The sequence below is a fragment of the Ranitomeya variabilis genome, chromosome 2 (genome assembly GCF_051348905.1).
Source record: "Ranitomeya variabilis isolate aRanVar5 chromosome 2, aRanVar5.hap1, whole genome shotgun sequence".
In the NCBI taxonomy this organism is placed as follows: Eukaryota; Metazoa; Chordata; class Amphibia; order Anura; family Dendrobatidae; genus Ranitomeya; species Ranitomeya variabilis.
In genome coordinates, this window is record NC_135233.1 from 783,571,319 (window position 1) to 783,589,450 (window position 18,132).

Genomic DNA, 18,132 nt, shown 5'->3' on the forward strand with positions numbered 1-18,132 from the left:
TTTCATCATGGTGTTCCCCGAACAGACCGGATCCTTTTAACCCAAATATTGCACAGATTCTTCAATTTCTACAGAAGAGCTTAGAGCTGGGGCTTTCACCTAGTACCCTAAAGGTTCAGGTGTCAGCTCTTGGTTCTTTCTTTGACCAGGATGTAGCAAATCATCGATGGGTCAAACGATTCATATCATCGGCAACCAGAATCCGTCCGAGACTCCAGGTCCATACCCCCCCCCCCCCCCTTGGGACTTAAACCTGGTGCTAAAAGGTCTGACCGGGGACCCCTTTGAACCCCTTTCAGCATCTAGCTTAAAGATCTTAACCCTGAAAACAGTCTTCCTGGTAGCTATCACTACTGCCAGGCGTATAGGAGAGTTACAGGCCTTATCAATCCAGGAACCATTCCTGACCATAACTACGGATAGTATAATCCTCAAATTAGACCCGTCCTTTACACCTAAGGTAGCTTCAAACTTTCACAGAAATCAGGACATCATATTACCTTCTTTCTGTCCAAATCCCTCTAATCCAAAAGAAGAGGCCTTTCACACCCTGGACGTCCGCAGGGTGGTCCTGTTCTACCTCCAACAAATGGAAGATTGGAGGTTGGATCAAAACCTGTTCATCCAGTGGTCAGGACATAATAAGGGCAAGAAGGCAGCCAAAAGCACAATCGCTAATTGGATTAAGCAGGCCATTAGCCTGGCATACTCTTCTCAGAAGCTCACACCTCCAGCTTCACTGAAAGCCCACTCTACCCGCTCAGTCTCAACTTCCTGGGCAGAAAGGGGAAGCGCATCAGCAGAGCAGATATGCAGAGCCGCCACCTGGTCGTCAATCCATACATTCACCAGGCACTATAGGCTCAACTTCAACAGGGATCTATCGTTTGGCAGACGTGTTCTGCAGGCGGTTGTCCCTCCCTAAAGAAATTAGCGGTTGGTATCACTCCGATACTGCTGTCGTGGAAGGTGAATGGAGAAAATAGAATTAGTTCTTACCGGTAATTCGGTTTCTAGGAACCTTCCACTACAGCACTAATTTCCCTCCCTATCTTATTTATTAATTTTATGATTCCTGCACTTAAGTGGTAACTATACATGCTACTGTGTCCAGAAAAAAACACTGGTGGTTGCAGGAAGGGGAGGGGTATTTAACCTCTTTGTTTCCTGTCCCCTATTAGGGCGGGGAGACATCCTCCGATACTGCTGTCGTGGAAGGTTCCTAGAAACCGAATTACCGGTAAGAACTAATTCTATTTTTGTAGGCATTATAAACTGGACGTTCTGTCAAACCAACAGTCAGCCTTTGGGAGGAAAGTCCTCCAAGCAGTAATCCCGCCCTAATAGGAGTTATTTGGTGCGTCTCCTGGTGGTGCTGTTAGGAGGGACGTCCTGGAAAGTAGGAATTAGTCCTACCGGTAATGTTGTTTCCAGGAGTCCATCATGACAGCACCCCTTATATTCCCTCACTTAGATTTCCTATCTGATATGTGGTGTAAACATTTGTAGTGGGAAATTCAATAAAATAGTGTTGAGTCCATCCTGGTGTGGTACTTGGAAAAGACACTGAAGGGTGGTGGTGGGAGGTGCTATTTAACCTCTTCTGTGTTCCTGTCTCTATCAAGGTTATGACGGACAACCTCCTGGTGGTGCTGTCATGATGGACTCCTGGAAACAACATTACCGGTAGGACTAATTCCTACTTTTTTTTAACCACCCATTGACTTTTAATGTGGTTTATGATGAAGAAGTCTCTGTACTTCGAGATGCGTTGACCATTAAAAACTGCAGTTCAGATTTTTTTGCCTTCTGGATACTTTAATCACACACACCGAGGAATCCATTGGTGTCTCTAGGAGCGCAACAAAGATCCATATCACCACTCCTCTACTTATTCACATGTACCAAACAGACAAATGGACTGCATATGAATTTAAAAAATGGACACATGGACTAAGTATGGATGACAATACTGATGAAAAATCATCAGGTTTTTTTAATGGGCATAAAATAGATATTTTTGTATACGCTTGTGTGAACTGGGCCTTAAAGATTGAATAAGGTTTATTACATAAGGGACAATAAACAGGACATTAATAACTCTAGTAATGGTCCCTGGAATAAAGAAAATTAACTTTTTGACTAGGAGTTACTTTTATAATATAATTCTAGTTTCATACATATGTCCTGATTCATGAAAGCAGTTTTGCAAGAATTCTGACTTAAATTGCTTTGAAAAGTCGCAAAATTTTGGTTCAACTGTTTTTACGCCAGTTTTTTTTTTTTTTTATCCATTCAGAACTCTAGATGATATATGTACAGTAAGCTCACAATTTTTTTTATACTGGTTTCTATTTTTCTTTTTTTTTTCCCCTATATTTTTATTTTTTTAGAAGCTATCAAGTATCATATCACTGAAGTCATGATTCTGCCATCTTCTGAAGCATACAGCATGATTGCAAGGTAAACATTAGCTATGAACAATGAATAAGAGCAGTGACTTAGGCTTTGACCTGTTTGCTTGCTATGAACCGTTAATAAAATATGTGACCTGTTCGCTTGCTATGAATAGACAACGAAAGCTGTGACCTGTTTGCTTGCTATGAACAGACAATGAAAGTTGTGACCTGTTTGCTTGCTTGCTATGAACAGACAATGTAAGCTGTAACCTGTTTGCTTGCTATGAATAGACAATGAAAGCTATGACTTGTTCGCTTGCTGTGAACAATGAATAAAAGCTGTGAACTGTACACTTGCTATGATCAATGACTAAAAGCTGTGACCTGTTCTCTTGCTCTGGACAGACAGTGAAAGCTGTGACCTGTTTGCTTGCTATGAACAAAGAAAGCTGTGACCTGTTCGTTTGCACAGACAATGAAAGATGTGACCGGTTTGCTTGCTATGAACAAAGAAAGCTGTGACCTTTTCTCTTGCACAGACAATAAAAGCTGTGACCTGTTTGCTTGCTATGAATAGACAATGAAAGCTGTGACCTGTTTGCTTGCACAGACAATGAAAGCTGTGATCTGTTTGCTTGCTATGAACAGACAATGAAAGCTGTGACCTGTTTGCTTGCTATGAATAGACCATGAAAGCTGTGACCTGTTTGCTTGCTATGAATAGACAATGAAAGCTGTAACCTGTTTGCTTGCTATGAATAGACAATGAAAGCTGTGACCTGTTCGCTTGCTATGATCAATGACTAAAAGCTGTGACCTGCTCTCTTGCTCTGAACAGACAATGAAAGCTGTTTGCTTGCACAGACAATGAAAGCTGTGACCTCTTTGCTTGCTGTGAACAAAGAAAGCTGTGACCTGTTTGCTTGCTGTGAACAAATAAAGCTGTGACCTGTTTGCTTGCTGTGAACAAATAGAGCTGTGACCTGTTCGCTTGCACAGACAATGAAAGCTGTGACCGGTTTGCTTGCACAGACAATGGAAGCTGTGACCTGTTTTCTTGCTATGAACAGACAATGAAAGCTGTCACCTGTTCGCTTGCTATGATCAATGACTAAAAGCTGTGACCTGCTCTCTTGCTCTGAACAGACAATGAAAGCTGTTTGCTTGCACAGACAATGAAAGCTGTGACCTGTTTGCTTGCACAGACAATGAAAGCTGTGACCTGTTTGCTTGCACAGACAATGAAAGCTGTGTTCGCTTGCTATGATCAGTGAATAAAACCTGTGACCTGTTGGCTTGCTATGTATAAGACTTAGGCTACTTTCACACTAGCGTCGCTTGCTGTACATCGCAATGCGTCGTTTTGGAGAAAAAACGCATCCTGCAAAGTTGCCCGCAGGATGCTTTTTTTCTCCATAGACTTGCATTAGCGACGCATTGCGACGGATGCGTCGTGTTTTGGCGGACCGTCGGCACAAAAAAAGTTCCATGTAACGTTTATTTGTGCGTCGTGTCCGCCATTTTCAACTGTTCATGCGTGGCCGAAACTCCGCCCCCTCCTCCCCGGAACTCACAATGGGCAGCGGATGCGTTGTAAAACTGCATCCGCTGCCCACGTTGTGCTACATTAACACACTGTACGTCGGGCCGACGGTTTGCGACGGCCCGTACCGACGGACTAGTGTGAAAGTAGCCTTACTGTATTTTTGTAAGGTAAATGACTTTTGCTCTTATAAGGAGCATATTGGAAACCCCTTGGAGTAACTTGTAAATTGTTTATATTGATCGGAGTAAATAACCTTTAAACGCGTCCACAATATGCAGGAGCAGGTTTGGTAACTGCTGTTATGTTGCAGCCCTCACGGGTACAGACAGCATGTCCTGTTAATGTAGGGCAAGTATGAAGTATGCTGGAGTGAAGATGGATGTATCTGCTTTGGTTTTTGACATTGAATTATTTGTCTTAAATAAAAGAGAATATTGTTTGTTTTGTTACAAGAACAAAATATTAAATGTGGGTCTTGTCGTTATCTGGCAACTCTTTCGAGCATGCAAGGATTGCATTATATTCAGTAGGGTGCTGACAGCAGATGCAGAGAATTGATAACGTAGAGGCTTTACTTCGGCCTAATGACCACTTACCATTAACTTGCCTGTCTTTCCAATGATACTTAACATGGCTACACACTGTGAAGACTGATCATTATTTCTATAGGAAGCAGTTTGTGGAACGCGTAATTATCCAGCTTCTGATGGAGTTATCTACCTCCAGAAGCACCTTCAGGTTTTGTGTTCAAGGACAAGATGGCAAGCTCTACCTACTGGTAAGAACATTTCATTATTTCCCCCATCATTGAATGAAATCAGACCAGAGGCATACATGGAAAAGAGGTCCCATCAAATAAAAATGGAGTCCCCCATTAATGGATTGTAGAACTACTTCTACAATGCTAGTTAAGCAATCCGTTTATGTACGTAGATTCTCTCTAAAGTCTCTAAATTGATCTGTTTGGTTAGAAAAAATGATATATTTTAGGAAGAAATATTGAATGTTAACTTGACATTGCCATGAAAAGCAGCAGAAAACTTTTCACATTCCACTAAAGACTGCTGAGGCTCCCTACACGTCCTAATAAATGAAGCCCTTAGTTTTGTAGAATTAATAACTATTATAATACACAACTGTGTAACTAGCCATGTACAGTCTTATTTCCTCAATTGTGCTCATTAATTTGATGCTGCAGGGCCCAAAGAGATTGTTACATTTCGTGCTGCGGCCCTGCATGCAGAATTAGCGGAATGTTTGCCTCCATCATGGCATGTTCCGTAAGTCGTTTATAGACCGAACACAGGTTGTCACAAATGGTGAGTCGGTCTTATTAAAGGGAATGTTTGCCTCCAAGCTTGTGAAGAGGGTACGCTCTTCCTGGTGTGATGTCACAGACAGTCAGAGATCCCATCTTTATACGTTCCCTTTTATAAAATGTATTATTTTTCAAATATTTTATGACCTGTTGTAGAAAAGTTATATAATAATAATTATGCTTTATAGGGAATCTGTCACCACATTTGACCTATCTAAGCTATTAATCTGGGCATACAGGCTATAGAAAGCTTAAAAAATGTTCTACCCTGGTGTCTCATATCAGCTGTGTTGTTCCTGAGAAATCATCTGTTATCACTTTATATAAATGACCTCTTCCAGGCTCCATCATTGGGAAAAAAAAACACGTGTGTCAAAAAATGGCGATTCAAAACAATATTAATATCATTATTATTATTTATTATTATTTAATGATTTTCTTGTTTATTTTAACCACTAAAATAAAAATAGAAATGTATAAGTTTGGTTTTGCCATAATTGTATTGACCTGAAGACTCATCCTGGCAGGTCATTTTTACCGCTCAATGAACACTGTAAAAACAAAGCTCAAAAAAGAATGGCAGAATTATGGAGGTCTTGGGATTTCACAGTTTCACTCCACTTTAATTTTTTTTCGTTTTGCAAAAGCTTGTTATAACTCATCCCACAGAATGATGGAAAAATAAAAAAGTTAAACGGGTCTGTCTGAACTAGATGGATAAGTCTGCAGTCACTCCGTGTGACTGCAGACTTATGAGTCCCCCCAGCTCACGCACAGTGCACTGCGAGGATTTGCTGGTTTCTGAGTCGGGAGCAGAAGGTATGTTTGCGTTATACACACTCATGGCCAGTGTGCATGGCCTCACTGCTTACACTAGATTGGGCATGGCCTCGGCTCTATACAAATGCCCACTAAGGCCGGGGTGCCACTAGCGTATAGCATACTATGCGAGACCATGGGATGCAATATACTAATGACCCTCAGCTCCTGCTCTGCTGCAAGTGTGAGCCGAGTCTCTGTGCTCTGTGCTCCGGTTCTTTAGCATGAGAGAATTGCAGCACAGGTGAGGAGACGGAGAAAGTAATTTCTCCATCTCCTCCATTGCCGGCATCCGCAGTCATTTCACTGCAGTCGGACACACCCATAGACTTGTATTAATGAGTGCGATCCGATTCTCGCATGCAGTTGCAGCACGCTGCGATTGTTCTTCCTTGCCGAATTAACATGAGAAAATAGTCGCAGATGGGATCTGTCCCGTAGAATAACACTGGTCTGTATGCTATGCAGTGTTTTATCGCATGTGTCCCAGCTGTGTTATACGCTCGTGTGAGGGAGCCCTTGAAGGGAATCGGTGAGGTCAGATAATGTTATTAACCTGCAGACGTGGGGTTTATCTGCATGTTAAAAGCATTACGAAGGTGCCCAGCTGCTGTACTGAAAGTGCGACACCCAGGACAGAATTAACTTGATTACTCGCGGAAGTTGCCAGCTTTCACTAGTACAGGTGTGTCATCTACAGCACTGAGAGCGATGGTTTTAAGCACACCCCAGCACTTTGACTGACAGCCAGCTCTGCACTGCTGAGGTGTGCTTTTGGTATAATGAGCAATGACTGTAGGCGTCTATGACTGAAAGCTGGCTGCTCCCGAGACTGCTAAAGTTAATTTTCTCCTAGGTGCCGCACTTTCAGTACCGTGACCTACATAATGCTGTTAACCTGTAGATTAACCCCAATAATGTTATCCAACCTAATAAGTTCCCTTTAATATGAGCGTATACCTCCATTGTAATAGTGCATAAATAAATCAACCTATCGACATAACCATGAAATATCAAAATATAACCTCATTTGTTGTCTCTATTCATTGAAATGTAAAAAAATGAATAATAGAGGAATATTATATACTATAAAGTAATTATTCACCATGTTCCAAATTATTATGCAAATTATATTTTTATCGGATTTCCATAAATAGTCGGTCCAAATTAGTCAGCCTAATAAAAGTAATCACCCGTTAGAGTATACATCGAATTTTATTGAAGAAACCTCCCAATGATAACCGTATAATCTCCAAAATGAATAAAAACTCAAAATGCACTGTTCCAAATTATTAGGCACAGTGGAATTTCTAAACATTTTATATGTTTTAAAGAACTGAAAATGCTCATTTGTGGAATTTGCAGCATTAGGAGGTCACATTCACTGAACAAAAAAACTATTTAGCTACAAAACATCCTAACAGGCCAAGCTACATGTTAACATAGGATCCCTTCTTTAATATCACCATCACAATTTTTGCATCCATTGAACTTGTGCGTTTTTGGAGAGTTTCTGCTTGTATTTCTTTGCTTGAAGTCAGAATAGCCTCCCAGAGCTGCTGTTTTGATGTGAACTGCCTCCCACCCTCATAGATCTTTTGCTTGATGATACTCCAAAGGTTCACTATAGGGTTGAGGTCAGGGGAAGATGGTGGCCACACCATGAGTTTATCTCCTTTTATGCCCATAGCAGCCAATGACTCAGAGGTATTCTTTGCAGTATGAGATGGTGCATTGTCATGCATGAAGATGATTTTGCTCCTGAAGGCACGTTTCTGCTTTTTATACCATGGAAGAAAGTTGTCAGTCAGAAACTCTGTTTACTTTGCAGAAGTCATTTTCACACCTTCAGGAACCTTAAAGGGCCCTTCCAGCTGCTTCCCCATGATTCCGGACCAAAACATGACTCCTCCACCTCCTTGCTGACGTCGCAGCATTGTTGGAACATGGAGGCCATCCACCAACCATCCACTACTCCATCCAACTGGACCATCCAGGGTTGCTCGACACTCATCAGTAAACAAGACTGTTTGAAAATTAGTCTTCATGTATGTGTGGGCCCAATGCAACCATTTCTGCTTGTGAACACTGTTTAAGGGTGGCCGAATAGTTGGTTTATGCACCACAGCAAGCCTTAGAAGGATCTTACACCTTGAGGTTCGAGGGACTCCAGAGGCACCAGCAGGTTCAAATAACTGTTTGCTGCTTTGTAATGGTATTTTGGCAGCTGCTCTCTTAATCCAATGAATTTTTCTGGCAGAAACCTTCCTCATTATGCCTTTATCTGCATGAACTCTCTGTCGTCTGTGTGAGTCACAAATCTCTTCACAGTATCTATCATGATCACTCTTAATTTTTCGTGAAATATCTAATGTTTTCATACCTTGTCCAAAGCATTGCACTATTTAACACTTTTCTTGAAACCTGTGGCCTGCTTAATAATGTGGAACATAATTTTTAAGTACTTTTCCTTTAATTAGAATCACCTGAAAAACTAATTATCATGTGTTTAAGATTGATTAAATCTTTGACGCTTAAATCCAATTTGCATAATAATTCGGAACACAGTGTTTTCTTATTTCATGATTAGACCAACTTTTCTCAGCTGTGAATAATTAAATGGGTTGTCATTTATGTTATAGCCTGTCCTCAGAATAGGTCATCAGTATCTCTTCTGTGAGGGGAGGTGATACCCAGCAGCCCCACCATTCCGCTTTTCCCTATGCAGGCAGCGGCAGGAAGTGCTCAATTGCTGAACTATACAGCACAGCTCTGACAATTACCGTTGTAAGATGTCCGCCGGACGAGTCCTTGAGGGGAGATATATGTCATTGTGGCTGTTAGCTGCGGTGATGTCAGCACGGAAGTATGCTCCAACACACATAGTGCTGAGAGAGTTATTTGGCCATCCCAGGGCTGGGTTTTACGAGCGGTCATAAGAGATGGGTGGGAATGACTGCTCACATATCCCCACCCCAGGGGCGTGGTTTGGTAGATAAAATGGAGGTTGAGTCTCTTATTCAGTGTATTTGGCTGAAGGTGTGGAGATCTCTAGCGTGTGTTGTTAACCCCTTTCTGACATATGACGTACTATCCCGTCGAGGTGGGGTGGGCCCGTATGACCACCGATGGGATAGTACGTCATACGCGATCGGCCACGCTCACGGGGGGAGCGTGGCCGATCGCGGCCGGGTGTCAGCTGCATATCGCAGCTGACATCCGGCACTATGTGCCAGGAGCGGTCACGGACCACCCCCGGCACATTAACCCCCGGCACACCGCGATCAAACATGATCGCGGTGTGCCGGCGGTATAGGGAAGCATCGCGCAGGGAGGGGGCTCCCTGCGGGCTTCCCTGAGACCCCCGGAGCAACGCGATGTGATCGCGTTGCTCCGAGGGTCTCCTACCTCCTTCCTCGCTGCAGGTCCCGGATCCAAGATGGCCGCGGCATCCGGGTCCTGCAGGGAGGGAGGTGGCTTACCGAGTGCCTGCTCAGAGCAGACGCTGGTAAGCCTGCAGTGCTGTGAGGCAGATCGGTGATCTGACAGAGTGCTGTGCACACTGTCAGATCACCGATCTGTGATGTCCCCCCCTGGGACAAAGTAAAAAAAAAAAAAATTCCACTTGTGTAAAAAAAAAAAAAAACCTAAATAAAGAAAAAAAAATATATATATATATATATATATATATATTATTCCCATAAATACATTTCTTTAAATAAAAAAAAAAACAATAAAAGTACACATGTTTAGTATCGCCGCATCCGTAACGACCCAACCTATAAAACTGCCCCACTAGTTAACCCCTTCAGTAAACACTGTAAGAAAAAAAGAGGCAAAAAACAACGCTTTATTACCATACCGCGGAACAAAAAGTGGAATAACACGCGATCAAAAAGACAGATATAAATAACCATGGTACCGCTGAAAACGTCATCTTGTCCTGCAAAAAACAAGCCGCCATACAGCATCATCAGCGAAAAAATAAAAAAGTTATAGTCCTGAGAATAAAGCGATACCAAAATAATTATTTTTTCTATAAAATAGTTTTTTATCGTATAAAAGCGCCAAAACATAAAAAAAATGATATAAATGAGATATCGCTGTAATCGTACTGACCCGCCGAATAAAACTGCTTTATCAATTTTACCCAACGCGGAATGGTATAAACGCCTCCCCCAAAAGAAATTCATGAATAGCTGGTTTTTGATCATTTTGCCTCACAAAAATCGGAATGAAAAGCGATCAAAGAATGTCACATGCCCGAAAATGTTACCAATAAAAACGTCAACTCGTCCCGCAAAAAACAAGACCTCACATGACTCTGTGGACTCAAATATGGAAAAATTATAGCTCTCAAAATGTGGTAACGCAAAAAATATTTTTTGCAATAAAAAGCATCTTTCAGTGTGTGACGGCTGCCAATCATAAAAATCCGCTAAATAACCCGCTATAAAAGTAAATCAAACCCCCCCTTCATCACCCCCTTAGTTAGGGAAAAATAAAAAAATAAAAAAAAATGTATTTATTTCCATTTTCCTGTTAGGGCTAGTGTTAGGGTCGGGGCTAGGGTCGGGGTTAGGGTTGGGGCTAGGGTTAAGGCTACAGTTAGGGTTGGGGCTAAAGTTAGGGTTAGGGTTTGGATTACATTTACGGTTGGGAATAGGGTTGGGTGTGTCTGGGTTAGAGGTGTGGTTAGGGTTACTGTTGGGATTAGGGTAAGGGGTGTGTTTGGATTAGGGTATCAGTTATAATTGGGGGGTTTCCACTGTTTAGGCACATCAGGGGCTCTCCAAACGGGACATGGCATCCGATCTCAATTCCAGCCAATTCTGCGTTGAAAAAGTAAAACAGTGCTCCTTCCCTTCAGAGCTGTCCCGTGTGCCCAAACAGGGGTTTACCCCAACATATGCGGTATCGGCGTACTCAGGACAAATTGGACAACATCTCTTGGGGTCCAATTTCTCCTGTTACCCTTGGGAAAATACAAAACTGGGGGCTAAAAAATAAGTTTTGTGGGAAAAAAAAGGATTTTTTATTTTCACGGCTCTGCGTTGTAAACTGTAGTGAAACACTTGGGGGTTCAAAGTTCTCACAACACATCTAGATAAGTTCCTTGGGGGTTCTAGTTTCCAATATGGAGTCACTTGTGGGGGGTTTGTACGGTTTGGGTACATCAGGGGCTCTTCAAATTCAACGTGACGCCTGCAGACCAATCCATTTAAGTCTGCATTCCAAATGGCGCTCCTTCCCTTCCAAGCTCTGTCATGCGCCCAAACAGTGGTTCCCCCCACATATGGGGTATCTGCGTACTCAGGACAATTTGGACAACAACTTTTGGGATCCAATTTATCCTGATACCCTTGTGAAAATACAAAACTGGGGGCTAAAAAATCATTTTTGTGAAGAAAAAAAAAAAGAGTTTTTATTTTCACGGCTCTGTGTTATAAACTGTAGTGAAACACTTGGGGGTTCAAAGCTCTCAAAATACATCTAGATAAGTTCCTTAGGGGGTCTACTTTCCAAAATGGTGTCACTTGTGGGGGTTTTTAATGTTTAGGCACATCAGGGGCTCTCCAAACGCAACATGGCGTCCCATCTTAATTCCAGCAAATTTTGCATTGAAAAGTAAATTTGCGCTCCTTCCCTTCCAGGCTCTGCTATGCGCCCAAACAGTGGTTTACCCCACATATGGGGTATCGTCGTACTCAGGACAAATTGCACAACAACTTTTGTGGTCTAATTTCTTCTCTTACCCTTGGGGAAATAAAAAAATGGGGGCGAAAAGATCATTTTTGTGAAAAAATATGATTTTTTATTTTTACGGCTCTGCAGTATAAACTTCTGTGAAGCACTTGTTGGGTCAAAGTGCTCACCACAATTCTAGATAAGTTCCTTCCCCCTGAGGAAGTGGCACTGGTGGCCACGAAACGTGTGTTGGGGACCATCGCCCGACCGCCCCCTCCTACCTCTGTGTAGTGGTAAATGCTAGCACCCTCTTTCCACCACCATACTTACTGGCATTACTATAGAATCCCACTGTTTTGGGGTGACCTTGGTTGGATAGTGTAGGTGCTTTTCCTTATGCATACCATTACAAGGGTATTTACATCTGGGGGAGTGGGGGGATGGGCGCTTTTCCAGCATTCCTGGGACATTCATCCTGTGCTCTAGTCATTAAATAATGTAATGTTTTGATATATATTTTTGTACTATTTATGGCAATTAAAGTTTGTTTTATAAATCATTGCTCTGAATTTTTCTCCTTTTGGCATGGTTTGTTTTGAGCTGATTTGGTGAGGTCGGGGTCTTTTGGCGTATCTACTGCCAGACCTCGTGCGCGCACAAAATGTACTTGGGAGTTTTGTATTCAAGTTCCTTAGGGGGTCTACTTTCCAAAATGGTGTCACTTGTGGGGGTCTCAATGTTTAGGCACATGAGGGGCTCTCCAAATGCAACATGGCGTCCCATCTCAATTCCAGTCAATTTTGCATTGAAAAGTCAAATGGCGCTCCTTTCCTTCCGAGCTCTGCCATGCGCCCAAACAGTGGTTTACCCCCAATAAACTTCTTGAAAGTGGTTTTGAGTACCTTGAGGGGTGCAGTTTTTAGAATGGTGTCACACTTGGGTATTTTCTATCATATAGACCCCTCAAAATGACTTCAAATGAGATGTGGTCCCTAAAAAAAAAAACGGTGTTGTAAAAATTAGAAATTTCTGGTCAACTTTTAACCCTTATAACTCCCTAACAAAAAAAAATTTTGGTTCCAAAATTGTGCTGATGTAAAGTAGACATGTGGGAAATGTTACTTATTAAGTATTTTGCGTGACATATGTCTGTTATTTAAGGGCATAAAATTTCAAAGTTGGAAAATTGCGAAATTTTCAAAATTTTCGCCAAATATTCATCTTTTTCACAAATAAACGCAAGTTATATCGAAGAAATTTTACCACTATCATGAAGTACAATATGTCACGAGAAAACAATGTCAGAATCACTGGGATCCGTTGAAGCGTTCCAGAGTTATAACCTCATAAAGGGACAGTGGTCAGAATTGTAAAAATTGGCCTGGTCATTAACGTGCAAACCACCCTTGGGGGTGAAGGGGTTAAAGACACGGACCTGAGCGGGCGGCCTCCCCAGGGCTATATGGACTATTTACTTGTAGTTCACCTTCAGTATGTGTTGCTAAAGGCACTGACCTGAGCGGGCGGACCCGCGATATCATATGGACTATTTGGTTTCAGTATGTTTTCACTTTGTCCCAGAAAAGACTGTGTTGTTCTGCCACCCGGAGTGGTTTATGAAGTTAAATAAACTTGCCTGGATTTTGCATGAAAACTGCCTCCTGTGCCTACCTCAAGAGCAGTGTGTAGAGTGAGTACAGACCGCTACACCGTATGTGCTCGAGTATAAGCCAACCCGAGTATCAGCCGAGGCACCTAATTTCACCCCAGAAGACCTGGAAAACGTATTGACTTGAGTATAAGCCGGGTATGCCTTGTCCACTCAATTCCATCCTGGTATGCCTCCTCATCCCCATTTTGATCTTTTATGACCCCTCATCCATATCCTGGTATTCATGGCCTCCTCATCCCTATCCTGGTATGCATGGCTCCTCACCCTATCCTGGTATGCATGGCTCCTCACCCTATCCTGGTATGCATGGCTCCTCACCCTATCCTGGTATGCATGACTCCTCATCCCTATCCTGGTATGCATGGCTCCTCATCCCTATCCTGGTATGCATGGCTCCTCATCCCTATCCTGGTATGCATGGCTCTTCATCCCTATCCTGGTATGCATGGCTCCTCATCCCTATCCTGGTATGCATGGCTCCTCTTCCCTATTCGCTCATCACTAATGTTTTCCTATCTATTTTTATATTGTTATATTTTCCGATGTATTATGTGTCTTTGACAGATATTGATTCTATCATTCGAAAATATTTATGTATTCCAGTCTAATGAAGGTCAATGAAAGGACCGAAACGTTATAATTTTGGATTATACTTCTCAAATAAAGCATTTTGAATAGCATTAACTTTTTGAGTGCCAGATTTTTGGAACATATATGATAAAGGGATTGGTAACCCTTATCCGAGCACCAGTATATACTAAGGAGTGAAGTGTCATTGAATTTGATATCCTAGTATTCATGGCCTCCTCATCCCTATCCTTCTATGTATGGCTCTTCATCCCTATCCTTGTATTCATGGCTCCTCATCCCTATCCTGGTATGCATGACTCTTCATTCCTATCCTTCTATGCATGGCTCTTCATCCCTATCCTTGTATGCATGACTCTTCATCCCTATCCTTCTATGCTTGGCTCTTCATCCCTATCCTGGTATGCGTGGCTCCTCATCCCTATCCTTGTATGCATGGCTCTTCATCCCTATCCTTCTATGCATGGCTCTTCATCCCTATCCTTGTATGCATGGCTCTTCATCCCTATCCTTCTATGCATGGCTCTTCATCCCTATCCTTCTATGCATGGCTCTTCATCCCTATCCTTCTATGCATGGCTCTTCATCCCTATCCTTCTATGCATGGCCCCGATCAGAAAAACATTTAAAAAAATAAACTATTATGCTTGGCATCCCTGCACAGCATCTTGTTCCGATGCCAGCAGCAGCGGGGTGAGGAGGGCAGTGAATATTCATTCCCTTAAGTAGCGGGCACAAGTGATCGCCTGGCCGCTGCAGGAAGCCGGCGACTGTGACTACTGTGCCCGCTATTGAAGTGTAATGAATGTTCACTGCCAGCACAGCGAATATTCATTTTTCTTTAGTGGCGAGCACCGGCTTTATCTGCATCAGCCGGCTCCTGCCTCCTGTGACCCGCTGCTCCGCCGCTGCCGCTCTCCATCCGTCTTCTTGGACCCTCACTCAAGTATAAGCCGAGGGGGGCTTTCAGCAGAAAAAAATGTGCTGAAAAACTTGGCTTATGCTCGAGTATATACGGTATATAATAAAAACTATAATAAAAAAATGTTTTATTACAGTTAATAGTTATGAACTTTTATATCTACGCAGTGGCTTGCAAAATTAGTCACCCCCTTGGCATTTTTTGTGTTTTGCTGCCTCACAACCTGGATTTTCACTTTTTTTTTTTTTTTTTTTTTGAGGGTTTGCATCATCTCATGTAAAGAACATGCCTAGAACTCTGAACATGTTTTTTTCTTTTTTTTTGTGAAGAAAACAGCATATAGGACAAAATAAGTGAAAACTTCAGTGCGCATAACTTTTCACCCCCTTAAAGTCCGTACATTGTAGAGCCTCTTTTTGTGGCAATTAGAGCTGCAAGTTGCTTTGGAAAAATCTTGTCGAGCTTTCCACATCTTGCCACTGGGATTTTTACGAATTCCTCAAGGTAAATCTGCTCCAGCTCCTTCACGTTAGATGGCTTCCTCTGGTGTACAATAGGGATGAGCGAACCCGAGCGGGAAAGTTTGATGTCTGTCCCGGATACCTAGTGTCAGTTACCGACACTGACTTTTTACTGTACATTCGTTTTCCTGTTCGGGTTCTCCAGTCTAATAAAACTTGTTGAAAGTCTGTAGTGTAGCCAAGCAACATGCTTTTAGGCTGTAGGACCTTCCGGGCTCATCACAACCATGCCAACTATTGGCTTTATGCTCTCCTTAGTGTAGAGATAGGACACAGCTGGAGTGAGTGAAAGATTTTGACTGCGAACTCTGCAAAAATAAAAAACGCTGTGTGTACTTTGCAAAACCCATATCTGTGCTAGTACTGTGATAAAAGCCTCTGTGTGTATTCTGCAAACCTGTCTGTGAGTGTACTGTGCTAAAAGCTGCAGTGTGTACACCACCTGTGGGAGTCCTGTCCTTTAAGCCATTGTGTGTACTCTGCACACCATCGTCTATGGGACTACTGTGCCAGAAACCTGCTGTATACCCTTCACCCCACCACCTGTGGGAGTACTGTACCTTTAAGCCGCTGTGTGTACTCTTCACCCCACCGCCTGTGGGAAGGGAATACTGTCCTTTTAAGCTGCTGTGCTCTCTGCATACTCCACATGTTGGGGTACTGTCCTTTTTTAACCCCTTAACGACCGCCGATACGCCTTTTAACGGCAGCCGCTAAGGGTACTTAAACCACAGCGCCATTAATTAACGGCGCTGTGGAAAAAGTGAATAGCGCCCCCAGAGTCGGATTTTCTCTGGGGTCTCGGTTGCCGAGGGTAGCCAAGACGCCAGAGAACATGATTCGGGGGTTTTTTACCGACCCCCGAGTTGCGATCGCCGGTAATTAACCGTTTACCGGCGGTCGCAACAAAAAAAAAAAAACGCGATTTGCCATTTAATTTCTCTGTCCTCCGATGTGATCGCACATCGGAGGACAGAGAAATAGTGTCCCCGATGGCCCCCAATAGCCCCCCAATACTCACCTATCTCCCCCGATGCTCCTCGTGGCTCCCGATGGGCGCCGCCATCTTTTTTCCGGGAAAAAATGGCGGGCGCATGCGCAGTGCGCCCGCCGCCCGGCACCCGGAAGATCTTTGGGGTCTCGGCTGCCGGGGGTAGCCGAGACCCCAAAGAACATGATCGGGGTGGGTTTTTACCGACCCCTGTTTTGCGATCGCCGGTAATTAACGGTTTACCGGCGACCGCAAAAAAAAAAAAAAAAAAGCGATCTGTAATTCTCTGTCCTCTGATGTGATCGCACATCAGAGGACAGAGGAATAGGGGGATTCGGGGACCCTATCATACTCACCCGGTGTCCCTGGGTCCTCCTGCGTCTCCTCTTGCCGGCCGGCTTCTTCCTCGGCAAAGAAAATGGCGGGCGCATGCGCAGTGCGCCCGCCATCTGCTGCCATCTGCCGGCCGGCAGGAGAGACGAGTTGGGGCTAAAATTAGGGTTAGGGTTAGGGCTAGGGTTAGGGTTGGGGCTAAATTTAGGGTTAGGGTTGGGGCTAAATTTAGGGTTAGGGCTAGGGTTAGGGTTAGGCTACTTTCACACTAGCGTTTTTTGGCTTCCATCGCAATGCGTCGTTGGAGAAAAAACGCATCCTGCAAAAGTGCTTGCAGGATGCGTTTTTTCTCCATTGACTTGCATTAGCGACACATTGCGACGGATTGCCACACGTCGCATCCGTCGTGCGACGGATGCGTCGTGCTTTGGCGGAACGTCAGCACAAAAAAACGCTACATGTAACTTTTTTTGTGCGACGTGTCCGCCATTTCCGACCGCGCATGCGCGGCCGGAACTCCGCCCCCGCCTCCCCGCACCTCACAATGGGGCAGCGGATGCGTTGAAAAAACAGCATCCGCTGCACCCGTTGTGCGGCGCTTACAACGCTAGCGTCGGTACGTCGGCCCGACACACTGCGATGGGCCGAGTACGACGCTAGTGTGCAAGTAGCCTTAGGCTTCTTTCACACTTGCGTCGGTACGGGGAGGTCGCAATGCGTTGGCCCGACGTACCGACACACGTTGTGAAAATTGTGCACAACGTGGGCAGCGGATGCAGTTTTTCAACGCATCCGCTGCCCAGTCTATGTCCTGGGGAGGAGGGGGCAGAGTTACGGCCACGCATGCGTGGAAATGGCGGACGCGACGTACAAAAAAAAAGGTTACATTGAACTTTTTTTGTGACGACGGTCCGCCAAAACACAACGGATCCAGTGCACGATGGACGCGACGTGTGGCCATCCGTCGGTAATACAAGTCTATGGGCAAAAAAGGCATCCTGTGGGCACATTTGCAGGATCCGTTTTTTGTCTAAAACGACGGATTGCGACGGATGCCACACGACGCAAGTGTGAAAGTAGCCTTAGGGTTGGGGCTAAAGTTAGGGCTAGGGTTAGGGTTAAATTTAGGGTTAGGGTTGGGGCTAAGGTTAGGGTTGGGGCTAAAGTTAGGGTTAGGGTTGGGGCTAAAGTTAGGGTTAGAGTTGGGATTAGGGTTAGGGTTTGGATTAGGGTTGGTATTAGGGTTACGTTTGGGATTAGGGTTGGGATTAGGGTTACGTTTGGGATTAGGGTTGGGATTAGGGTTACGTTTGGGATTAGGGTTGGGATTAGGGT

At 43.8% G+C, this 18,132-nt stretch overlaps 1 protein-coding gene across 1 annotated transcript in view; it reads left to right on the top strand.

Moving 5' to 3' along the window:
- UBE3D (ubiquitin protein ligase E3D) overlaps window positions 1–18,132 on the top strand; it is a 324,905-nt gene that overhangs the window by 103,184 nt on the left and 203,589 nt on the right. Inside the window, exons 6-7 of the mRNA XM_077289817.1 lie at window positions 2,394–2,463; window positions 4,615–4,723. Coding sequence (XP_077145932.1) covers window positions 2,394–2,463; window positions 4,615–4,723 — 179 coding nt within the window. The remainder of the gene's footprint in view (window positions 1–2,393; window positions 2,464–4,614; window positions 4,724–18,132) is intronic.